The sequence below is a fragment of the Balaenoptera physalus genome (genome assembly GCF_965194825.1).
Source record: "Balaenoptera physalus genome assembly, chromosome: 13".
NCBI classification, from domain to species: domain Eukaryota; kingdom Metazoa; phylum Chordata; class Mammalia; order Artiodactyla; family Balaenopteridae; genus Balaenoptera; species Balaenoptera physalus.
Genome location: NC_138892.1, coordinates 22,123,203 through 22,136,247, shown reverse-complemented (window position 1 = coordinate 22,136,247; position 13,045 = coordinate 22,123,203). Strand labels below are relative to the sequence as shown.

The 13,045-nt window shown below is 33.8% G+C and overlaps 1 protein-coding gene across 13 annotated transcripts in view; it reads right to left on the bottom strand.

The window, feature by feature from the left end:
* Positions 1-13,045, bottom strand: part of ANKS1B (ankyrin repeat and sterile alpha motif domain containing 1B) — a 1,150,138-nt gene that overhangs the window by 918,179 nt on the left and 218,914 nt on the right. For all 13 annotated transcript variants that reach the window (XM_082419292.1, XM_082419289.1, XM_082419300.1 and 10 more), the window contains exons 7-8: positions 11,718-11,831; positions 10,584-10,750 (exon numbers count right to left, since the gene is read on the bottom strand). In XM_082419292.1, the coding sequence (XP_082275418.1) occupies positions 10,584-10,750; positions 11,718-11,831 (281 nt within the window). The remainder of the gene's footprint in view (positions 1-10,583; positions 10,751-11,717; positions 11,832-13,045) is intronic.

Genomic DNA, 13,045 nt, shown 5'->3' with positions numbered 1-13,045 from the left:
AATGGCAGGCTGTCCAAGGCCTTTACTCCAAAAGAGAATCAAGAACTCTCAAATGCGCACCATGAAACAGAATTACAAATCAGGTGCGTATGGCAAACGAACAAGGTAAATATGACATGCGGCTAAGAGTTGTCAAAAATTAACTTCATCATCATCTGGAGAGTAAGATTAGAATAAAGTTGAATTATTATCAAATTTTCAACAAAATATTACAATTAACTCCTGAGTATAAAGTATAGATTCTCAGGGAAATCATAATAGGTGAGTTCTTCTGTTAGGAAGATTAAATTCAAGTTAGACATTAAAGAGAGATCAGAGAGAATGAAAATATCAAAACAAAAATTGGCTGATGTTGCATCTGCAGAGTAGATAAAATGATCACTTCACAAACTTCATAAAATTCAAATATATAAAAGTTTAATTAGGAAGGGAGTTTGTTGCCTTTGGATACCTTAACAGAATGCTCTTAGTATTAAGATATTTTAGTGTCAAACACATTTTAAAATGTGCACAAAATAATACTATGCATCAGTTGAGCACATCATAATCAGCAAGAATCATTAACAATTGGGGGAAAACGTAGGGTGTAGGCTTAAGCCCATTTTCTTTATGATTAACTGAAAAAACTGCTTCAAAAATAGGCTCTCTCAACTTATACAGAAAGAATAACAGTGATGAATTCAAAAAATGTTTATCACAAAATTGAAGATTTGAAAATTTAATAATATAATTGAGACATATGTTCCCATATTCTTATAGTAGATTTCCTTTTTATATGTTATCAGGAATCAAACATGGTATTTGCAATGTAAGACTTCTTTGTTATCAGTAAAAGAGATGCATTACTACCTAAGAAAGATATGACTTGACCTAAGATGTTTGTGATTTTATGTTGTGAGGAAGTTTATAATATAGTTTAACTGGGTATTTCACTTCATCTTCAAATCAAATGGTGAGGCATTCATTATTTGAAACATCAACCAACAGAGGAAGTTCTTCTGAGATTAAAAAGACTCCTTGTTAGAGCTCTTCCCATAGGTATACAACTAAATTCAGTTATTAAACAGACTTTTGATGTCCATTGCTTATCATATCAATTTAACAAATGTTTATTAAGCATGTGAGTGAGGAACTATGCTATGGATACACACTCACACACAGAGATAAATATTTCCCTGTCATCAAAGGGCTTCTAAGCAAGGCCAAAAAAGAAGATTTATGCACCAATACTACACAGCAGACTATGAAATCTGCATAATAGATATATAAATAAAATTAATGATATCTGATTCAAATGGTTGGATCTAAATAGGAGGATCAAAAAAGGTTTTGTGAAGGATGGTTTTCAATAAGTAAAAACAATAGGGAAAAGAATTACACATGGATAAAACATGTGAGCATGAGAAAAGATAAGGAAAGACACACACTTGAGAATAATCTATTTGAAAGACACACACTTGAGAATAATCTATTTTACCAAAACATTAAATTTATCTAAGACATTAATGGAAGAAAGCTGGAAATATATGATGAAGCTAGAATATGGAAGGCCTTGAATGCCAGAGTTAAAATTCTGTATTGAATTTGTATAGTGAGGACCAGTGCTAGCTTTGGGGAGAGTAAAATAATCAGAATGGCACTTAAGGCATATTGATTTGGCAAGAGTATCAAGAATACATTGGGGCAAGTGAAGAGAGAAAACTAGAAGCAGATAGGATAAGAGGCTCCTGCAATAATTCAACTGAAATTGCAAAAATGGTGGGGATGATGAAAAGGTAAGGGTAGTCAATGTGGAAGATACTAATGACAGACAGGCTGACCTAATGGTTAGAATCATGACCTTGTAAGATAGCAAACCTAAGTTCAGATAGCAGCTTTACTTTTTGATAGTTCTATGACCCTGGCCAAGTTATTTTACTCTTAATTTCCACATTGAGAATAATAAAACCTACCTCATGACACTGTTGTGAGGAATAAAGGAGATAATGACTTTAACATGCTTACCACAATGTCTAGAACTTAGTTAAATCTTAGTACTTAATAAATGCTATTTTCAGAGATCATAGCTTGGCAACTGTTTGTTGATTTTTAGCAGCCACATTTCACTGTTGGTTCACATTGCAATTGTGGTCATTTAAACACCCAGAACTTTTTGCATGAACTATTCCCCCAAATTAAACCTCTCCCATCTTATATCACTAAATTTTTAGGAATCTAATTGGGGATTTTATATTAACTCCCATTGAATTCTGTGTTTTTACTTTGAGCCAAGAATCTGTTTATTGAGATAATTTTTCATGTAAGATCAATTATTTGCCATGCTTGCTATTCCTCCCTAACATGTGCAGACCTGACTATAATCGATGATTGGTTTTTTCAAAGTAAAATACTGACTATGACTAATCCAAGAACTGAATATTTGTTTAGCATTTCACTAGAGAAATCCCCTCTATGTTGACACTGAGTGATTATTAGAAAGTCTAGACAAAGCTGGACAAAGTCTATGAAACATAAAAATCAAGATGGTAAGTTTTTAACAACACAAAAGAAAATAGCTCTTTTTCTGTGACTGACAGAAAACCATATTAAACTTTTTTTTTTTTAGTAATGAGTAAACTAAGGCTTGGAAAGATCAAGTATCTTCCAAAGGTCACTCTGCTAGTAAGTGGCGGAACAAGAATGCAAACCCAGGTTTATGCTATTAACTGCTAGACTAAGTTACCTCCCTAAAAAAGATGGTTGAAACTCCATGCTGATGGAAAAACACTTGTCCTTGTACTCTGAAATTCACCTCCAAATAATTAAACATGTTTTTCGATGATGATGGTTTATTTACAAGAAGATGTGCACTCACTATCAGTGTCTGCCTTCTTATGTATTTATTCATTCAATGAACTTTCACTGAGAGACCACTACATTTGAGGCATTGTGCTAGGCAGGATGTGATTACAGAGGTCAATCAAATACAGATCATGCCATCAAGGAGTCTAGAAGAAGTAATATTTAAAAATGTATAAACTTACAAGACAAAATAGAAAAAAGAGATGTGACATGAAAGGTAAAAGCAATTGTGTCTGAAATTCAGAAGAATGTCTCTTTTATCCTAGTAGCCATTTATCTAAAGGATCTTCTTAGATTCACTATAGGTACAAATTTTCTTCCTAGGGTAAAAATAGAGACAAAAATCTTACCATTCTGATTCTGGATTTTTCCTTGTGTGTACATATAGTACATATATATGGTTAATGGTATCAGTTTCAAAATACAAATATAGGTCAACAGAATCTATGCATTCCCTAAATCCTGGAGAATCTGTTAGAACAAGCCAAACCTGGGCTTAATACACAGCAGCCTTGAGTCATCACTTCCAAAAAATTTGTTCAACTATGTAAGACATGAATTATTAAAGTTACAAATACCCTTCTGAATATTATATTCCCAATAAAATAATAGTTACCACTGCTTAAGATTTAGCTCCACTATTTAAAAAATTCATATATGCTACAGAATCACTTACAATCTTGTAAGAAGAACACTCTATATAGAAAATTCATTTCCCAAAGTACTCTGACAGGAACTGGATGAGATAGCCACTAAAGTCTCTCACAATTCTGAAATTTCTGCATTCCTGATATTAAGCTCTAGAATTGTGTTAAAATATGTTTGAAAGTTAACTTTGTATCAGAAACACCATTTGAATTTTAGGCAGCCTAATCTGAGTCTACTTTAAGACTTGAAAATTTTGGCACCAAATTAACTATATTTTCCTATAGACACCCCTCCCCACCACGAGAGTGCTCTCATGCAATTTATAGAAGCTTGGCATAAAAACTGAGAAGTTGAACCTGAAATCTTAAAATGCTAAATATCTCATACTTCAGAAAGCTTACACATAATTAAGGACTTTACATTGGACCGAAAGTGAAATAACATAAAAGAGATAAGTGAGAAGAGTTAAATAGCTCAAAACTTGCCAACACAACCCCTTTCAAACAATAACACTTAGATGCTGCTTGTGTCTAGGTTTTCCCTCAGAAGAAAAATAATGCATTTCATCCCTGATGCTTCTTATTTATCTCTTAGAGACACAGGCTGATGAGCCAATAATGCCTTTTAAATTTTATATCTTAAAACAATGTTTTCCTGAAACCTAAATCCTGAAATTTGCTCTAATGATCTTATGTATGCTATCATCAAATTTCTCTAAGGCATAGTGTGTTCACATTTAAGAGTTGTGTATGTTGTTTACAAACATGGAGGGAAAGCTGCAAATACGACTTGGAAAAACAAATGAAGAGAATAGAAAATTTTTTTCTGATAATTTTATATTCTCTCAAAAACCTAAATTTCAGGGGTTGATAAAGAATGTGAAGATATTTACATTTCTTCAAAATTTACATTCTAGATTATATAATGTCTTAATTCAACTTAGAAAATGATTCCATATGCATATTATAAAAGAATTTAAAACAGACTGACTTTTGAATTAAAATTTATGCAAAATAAAATGTAATTTTAACTTGAGATGCCCTTCACATTAAATGTAAAACCTTCTATCAAATAGATACAATCATAATAAGAATTTAATTTCTAATTCACTTATTTTAGTAAAATTATTCAAACTACCACCTTAAGGCTAATATTTTAATAAAACCAAAACCTCCAATTCAAAAATAAAAGCTCTTACATAAGACGGCTGATTTTGTATTTTAAATTACTGAATTAGAGCGCCCTCTATCGGAAGAAAAAAAGCAATAAAAGCTAAACTGATGAAGAATAGTTAAAATACCCACAAAATTCAAGCCAAATAATTAATATGAAAAATACATTTATTAATAACATAAATGCTACAAAACATATTTTCCTTACATTTTGCTTTCTTTTAAATTTTGGAATTATTTTTCATATTACAATGAATAAGTTGAATGTTTCATATAATCTAAAATTAAATTTTAAATGAACCCAAATGCCCATCCTCAGCCAATAATGTGCATAATAAACAAAACTGTTTTCCACATTTAATATTGCATTATAATATAGAAATAACTGTAATTTAGGACTATGGCTGGACTACACTTTGAATTTTCCTTAATGATAAACTAAAAACCTCCCTAATTCAAGAGAGCTCTTACACTGGAGAGTATGGGAATTAGGCTGGGCACCAGAAGATCTATCAGATTTATTTAGATCTAAAATTCTATAATCCTGTGGTGCTATGAAGACCTCAGTTCAGACGCATCATCTGAGGCCTGAATTACCTCAGTAAGGTCCCAGCAGATTTTTGGTCCTCTAGGCCAATCATGTACATGTTAGAATAAGCTTTTTAAAAGAACAATGCTCAAAGAATCAACACTGTGAAAATGACTATACTACCCAAATCAATCTACAGATTCAAAGCAATCCCTATCAAACTACGAATGACATTTTTCACAGAACTCGAACAAAAAATGGCATAATTTGTATGGAAACACAAAAGACCCCAAATAGTGAAAGCAATCTTGGGAAAGGAAAACGGAGCTGGAGGAATCAGGCTCCCGGACTTCAGACTATACTACAAAGCTACAGTAATCAGGACAGTATGGTACTGGCACAAAAACAGAAATATAGATCAATGGAACAGGATAGAAAGCCCAGAGATAAACCCATGCACATATGGTCACCTTATCTTTGATAAAGGAGGCAAGAGTATACAATGGAGAAAAGACAGCCCCTTCAATAACTGGTGCTGGGAAAACTGGACAGCTACATGTAAAAGAATGAAATTAGAACACTCCCTAACACCATATACAAAAATAAACTCAAAATGGATTAAAGACCTAACTGTAAGGTCAGACACTATCAAACTCTTAGAGGAAAACATAGGCAGAACACTCTATGCCATAAATCACAGCAAGATCCTTTTTGACCCACCTCCTAGAGAAATGGAAATAAAAACAAAAATAAACAAATGGGACCTAATGAAACTTAAAAGCTTTTGCACAGCAAAGGAAACCATAAACAAGACGAAAAGACAACCCTCAGAATGGCAGAAAATATTTGCAAATGAAGCAACTGACAAAGTATTAATCTCCAAAATATACAAGCAGCTCATGCAGCTCAGTATCAAAAAAACAAACAACCCAATCCAAAAATGGGCAGAAGACCTAAATAGACATTTCTCCAAAGAAGATATACAGATTGCCAAGAAACACAGGAAAGAATGCTCAACATTACTAATCATTAGAGAAATGCAAATCAAAACTACAATGAGGTATCACCTCACATCAGTTAGAATGACCATCATCAAAAAATCTACAAATAATAAATGCTGGAGAGGATGTGAAGAAAAGGGAACCCTCTTGCACTGTTGGTAGGAATGTAAATTGATACGGCCACTATGGAGAACAGTATAGAGGTTCCTTAAAAAACTAAAAATAGAACTATCATATGACCCAGCAATCCCACTACTGGGCATATACCCTGAAAAAACCATAATTCAAAGGGTCATGTACCACAATATTCACTGCAGCACTATTTACAATAGCCAGGACATGGAAGCAACCTAAGTGTCCGTCGACACATGAATGGATAAAGATGTGGCACATATGTACAATGGAATATTACTCAGCCATAAAAAGAAACGAAATTGAGTTATTTGTAGTGAGATGGATGGACCTAGAGTCTGTCATACAGAGTGAAGTAAGTCAGAAAGAGAAAAACAAATACCGTATGCTAACACATATATATGGAATAGAAAAAAAAAACATAAGGTTCTGAAGAACATAGGGGCAGGACAGGAGTAAAGACACAGACGTAGAGAATGCACTTGAGGACATGGGGGGGGGAAGGGTAAGCTGGGACGAAGTGAGAGAGTGGCATGGACATATATACACTGTCAAATGTAAAATAGATAGCTAGTGGGAAGCAGCCGCATAGCACAGGGAGACCAGCTCGGTGCTTTGTGACCACCTAGAGGGGTGGGATAGGGAGGGTGGGAGGGAGACGCAAGAGGGAGGGTATATGGGGATATATGTATACGTATAGCTGATTCACTGTTATACAGCAGAAACTAACACAACAATGTAAAGCAATTATACTCCAATAAAGATGCTAAAAAAAAAAAAACAGTGCTCAGAGTCAGCCAATACTATTCTGATTTAGTTGGTCTGCCATGATACCTGAGGGTGTCAGTATTTTCTGAAGCCTTCCCAGATAAGTCTAATGTATGACCATTGCTGAGAGTCACTGTTTGAGTCCCTCTGCAGAACATCTGACATATAGTTACCACTTTTATCTTTTAAAAATGTCACCTTCATGAAAGAACTCCCATACTCAAAAGTTATTCTCCTCAGCATCAATATTAAACTTCTGAATAGCTTCCCAAATCTAATTATTTGTCCCTGTTCTCTAAGTAAATAGTTGAGTGGTAAGGGGTATGGCTCCAAGCCCCAGACTGCCTTTGTTCAGATCCTGGCCCTGGTACTTACTGTGTAAACTTGGGAAAGTCATACAAGTTCTCTGTGCCTCCGTTTTCTTATCTGTAAAATGGGAGGAATAATACTACCTATATCATAGGGTTAGTGTGAGGATTAAATCAGTTAATATAAATGAAGTGTTCTGTCAGTGTTAAATATTATCGTTACTTATCCAGCTTTACTCCCCACTATTCAAAACAAATTCTTATGGTAAATCATCCTCATGTTAAATGCTAGGCCTCACCTCTGTGTTTTTACACATCCTATTTCTGCAGGCTAGAATCCTCTCCCATTCATTCATTCATTCATTCATTCCAATAAAAGTGCAAAGAATGTCTCCCCTTCCTCCAGATCCCAGTTTAATTTCTCCCTACCTCCATGAAGACTTCAATGAATACCTATAAATCACTAACCTCTCCCTTTAAAAAAACATTCCTTTGGCCACAGGGTAGTTTATTATAAGAAATGTAGCTGGGAAGTAATGACATTGGCTCTGAGTTTGAATCCTAGATCTGCCAATTGCCAGCTGAGTCATTTCCCAAATCTGTAACTCCATTGTTAGGATTACTGTGTGGATTAGGTGGCATAAGTCATATAAAGCATTAGAACAGCAAATAGCAAGCACCTAATAAATGTCAGCTCTTATAATATATATTTGTTGTTTATATGTTAGTCTTGTCTGCACACTGAGATTGAAGGCTTCTTGGGGTAGAAATTTTGAACTCCCTGAAGTCAGAAACCGCATCTCATTATTGCTATTATAAATTCTATAGCTCACAACGTGGTAATGACCATATATATCAGGTGATCTGTAAGTACTCAATTAAATTTTTTGCATAACTTGAGAGTATAATTCATTTTAAAAACTTGGAAAAACACTTTTAATAAATGGAAACAGATATTCAACAAAACAAGAATGAACTCAAATAAAACACAGGCTGTAGAGAAGGTTCTAAGAAATTGCATTACTTTTTAAACATTCAATAACAAGTTTTTATCGAATTCAACTTCTGAAAGGCCACTTCCAATAAAGCCTTTTATGTGTCTAAAATCCTTTAGATTTTTCTCATTTCCTAAAAAATAAATACCAAAATTCTCACCCTGACATTCAAAATCATCCATGGACTGACCTTGACCTATCTTCTAATCTTATCTCCCATTGTCCCCCTTTATAAACTTTATTATTCCAGATAAATAGAACTGCTTGCTCTTACTCATATGTACCCTCTGCTTTTCTGCCTCATGTAACCTTTAATATTTTGTATGACAATATTTTCAAAGAACTCAATATAAAGTTTGTCACAGGAACAAACAATGATTGCTTGTATGGAAGTACAACCTTGAATTTTGAACTTAACTTCAACTTATGAGCATTCATTTCTCCCTTACTACTATCACAATAACACTCTTTGACTTACAAAAAATATTGGCCATCATTTCCCCAAATTATGTCACCCTCTCAATGACAAAAGCCCCTGCCATCACCACCTAAAAGCTGTAAGTTTGAATTACGTTCTCCAAGCAGATCATGTAGAGCCCAAAGTGCACAAGATACCAATTGAATAAAAGAAAAAAAATTAGATCTTCTATTTTACACTTATTCTTTATCCTCTTCATTTGAATTTCTCTTGTAGTATATGCCCCATAATTTATAGCATATATTCTTAGAATAAGTGTGTGTATGTGTACATATATATATATAAAATTATAAATACATTTGGGATGTTTGCTCAAAATTTGTTTACTACTGGTATCTACAACAAGAAAAGTTTAGAAACCACTGGTCTAGAAAATTAGGGCTTTCAGAAAATCTGTGGGTTAAGAAGTAGAGGGCCCGAAGCAGCCACTTAGTAGACCTGAACACCATGTACTGTTTATGTAGGATAAATACGTTTTAATTTCTAACCAACTTTCAAGGAAATGTTGAAATGTAACTGGAGTTAGAGTTGTAATTGGAGTTAGCATAGACCTGTTTTAGATTTATTTAAAACAAGGAGTTTTGTCCTAACATTAAAATTACTACAGTAAATATTTCATCAATATAAAAATTTCATTTGGTAAAACCTACAAGTATTTACTTCAGTATATATATAATTAATCATAATTATTCAAAAGAGCTTTCATTGGAGCCAATAATGTGATGTTTTCAAAAGACAGGGGGGGCAAAGGAAAAAAAGAAAAAACAGGCCTAGAAGGTAAGACTGGCCATGGACCTAGACAAGCAAATACTATCCTGGGAAACTGTCACTGCTCACATTAAGTAACTAAATGAAGTAAATGTTCTCATAACAGTCACTATACTTAGCAATTTTTTTTTTAGCTTTCATAAATAAAATGACATACTTAACACAATCCACTCTATTATGGGCTTTTGAAGAAAGTGTAATATTTCTATAACAAAATAAGTTCTAAAAGTGAGAAAAGGTTTCATATCATAATAATGCATTTCCTTTAATACCAATGCATCCTATAAATCCTTCCTCTATAGGATAAAAGACAGGTACACAAATCTTGACTTTAATCTGATTGATTCTCTATAGTTTTTCTTGCTATTGTGTTAACATAAAAATCCAAATAAGCAAGAATCTCTAACACATGATTTAAATTCTGAGCTTATAGGCTGCATGCAAATCCATTTGGATTTGCATAAGATTATAGAAATATGCAGGTCAAACTTTCCACAACGTCTCTCACCTATTATGACTTACAGAGTGGCTGGGGAAGTATATACGCATGGCTCAGCTTTGTCTTTCTTCTTCAAGATGGGGTTAGACTCAGATCATAGAGAAAACAGGGAAAAAAGACAAAAGGAAGGTTTTCTTTTTTCTTTGGAAACCAATATCATTATGCCCAATAAAACTAAAAGAACATAAAGAAACTATGAATTCATGTGTTAAGAGGGTCTAACAGTGAGATCATCAAAATCCATAAGCGATTTATCAAAGCATTTCTTCCCTACACATGCAGTGAGAATGAAACACCAATGAATATCAGGGCAAGAGCAACAGGAAGCTTGACATTTGACACTGGATAAATCTGAAGATAGGATAACGCATAAATCCTATGCCTCTCAGGTACACAACAAACTGGCAAAGACAGACGCATTGTCTTCTTTCCCCCCTTACTTACGACACTCTGGCTTCCATTTTTCCCAAGTTCTTCCTCTGAAATCTTGCTCAAATTATCTAAGTAGTGGTCTGATATTGTGTGGCACAAATCTTCAAAAGAATAATCCTTTTCTTGACAGAGCTTTATTTCATCCAAGAGTTTCGATAATTCTCCAGTCACAGTTTCACCTGTAAGAAGACAGTAAATTTTTCAAAAGTTTCAAGAAAGAATACTGCTAAAACTTGATGTTAAACAATAAAAATATAACTAGTATGGTGCTAGAACTCAAAATATGGCAAACAAGATTAAGTTGTCAGAAAATTTGTTTTACTGAAAGCAAGCTCTAAATCATAACTAGTACAATAATGTTAAAAGACAAAGAGAAATTCCAGTTTTGCCTATTTTTATTCTTTCTCAAAATGGAAATAAGTATTGAAGGTTTACATACATGTAATACATAAAAGCATCTGGAATTACAATTCCTAAGGCTTCATTTACTATAGCATTTAATCTTCAATAGTCTTTTATGGGCATTATACTTCAATGACAGAGTTCATTCAACAATTCATTAACAAATTTGAAATGGTGCTGGGAGCCTACTTCCTAGGTTCAATAAAAAGAAATAGAACGTATTTAAACAAATAATTATGTAAGTAATTAATAAATTATGATATAAAGGGGACAACAGAAGGAACAGATATATAATCTGCATCAACTGTCAACATGACAATTTTGTAGGCTGCATGCAAATATTCATTTTTTTCTAATTATTCTCAGAAAGGAACTTCATCCCAATAATTCATTCTGAAAAAAACCTAGCAGTTACAATCCACATATAAATATTTTTATTCTACATTAAAAACATACCTTAGGGAAAAAAAGTCAACTGTGAAATACCCACTCCATGTAAACTTCATGACAGCAGGGATTGCTATATCCTTTGATCACCACTGTATCTCAGGACCAAGAATAATGCCTGACAAATAGCAGGAGCTCAATAAATGTTGACCGAATAAATGGATAAAATATAGAGTATAACTTATTAGACCTGACATTTTCACAAGTATGAGCCTTTTTGTACATATAGGACAAACATAACAGTTTAGTACATAACAGACTAGTATCATTTCAAGGGTTTTACAATTAGCTACTCACTTTTGGTCTTCTGGGAAGGAGACTCAACAGGAGATGATATATGTGTTTCTTGTGTTGTATCTTCCTGTATGTGTGCTTCAAGGACTGTTGATCTTCCCACGTCTTCTAAATATTCTGTGTATATAAGTTTTTGAAATTACATACTTGAATTCATTTATTTTAAAAACTTTAACTTTGTTTTACTTTTGATGGTCATTTTTTCATTTATTTCTTTATATCCTAAGTTTTTAAAGAACTTCAAAAAACCAAACAAACTGAAAGAACTTCATGATGAGCTATTAATTTAAAGCTTTTTAATTAAAACAGAAAAGATATTTTAGAAGAGACTCACGAATACTTTTTCTGAAAACTAAATTTTTGTCACAACCTTTCCTTAACATCCTCAGTTTCCGTAAATATATCCTACTTGAAGGTATAAAACTCTTTGAATGATGCTTTGAATAGACTTCATCCCTAAACAGGGATATCAAATTCAGATGGATATAATGATCAGTCAGGTAACATACATGAATGAAGTGGGATAAGTTTAATTTACGATGGTGTTGTAATCTTGTAAGATAAGCACAATTGTATATTGAACTTTAGTTCAATAAAGAAATAATGTTCTTTCCCATTCTTTTTTTTTATTGACATTTATTTAATTTTTTTTATTTCATTTCATTTCATTTCATTTGGCCGTGCCGCATAGCATGCAGGCTCCTAGTTCTGTGACCAGGGATCAAACCCAGGCCCTGGCAATGAGAGTGCAGAGTCCCAACAACTGGACTGCCAGGGAATTCCCTATTATTGACATTTTACCTTTTTTTTTTTGTTTTGTCCCACACTCAGGCTATCTCTCATTTTTCCAATTCTGATGAGGACATAATAATAATAAAACTTAAATATTGCTTACTATGCACCCAGCAGTGTTCTAAGTATTTAATATAAATTAACTCATTTAATCTTCACAAAACTATGACACAGGCACTAGTACTATCTCAGTTTTGTTTTTGTTTTGTTTTGTTTTTTATATTTATTATTTTTGGCTGTGTTGGGTCTTCGTTTCTGTGCGAGAGCTTTCTCTAGTTGCGGCAAGCGGGGGCCACTCTTCATCGCGGTGCGCGGGCCTCTTCACTATCGCGGCCTCTCTTGTTGCAGAGCACAGGCTCCCGACGCACAGGCTCAGTAGTTGTGGCTCACGGGCCTAGTTGCTCTGCGGCATGTGGGATCTTCCCAGACCAGGGCTTGAACCGGTGTCCCCTGCATTAGCAGGCAGATTCTCAACCACTGCGCCACCAGGGAAGCCCCTATCTCAGTTTTAAAGGTGACAACTAAAGGGGAAGGATTAT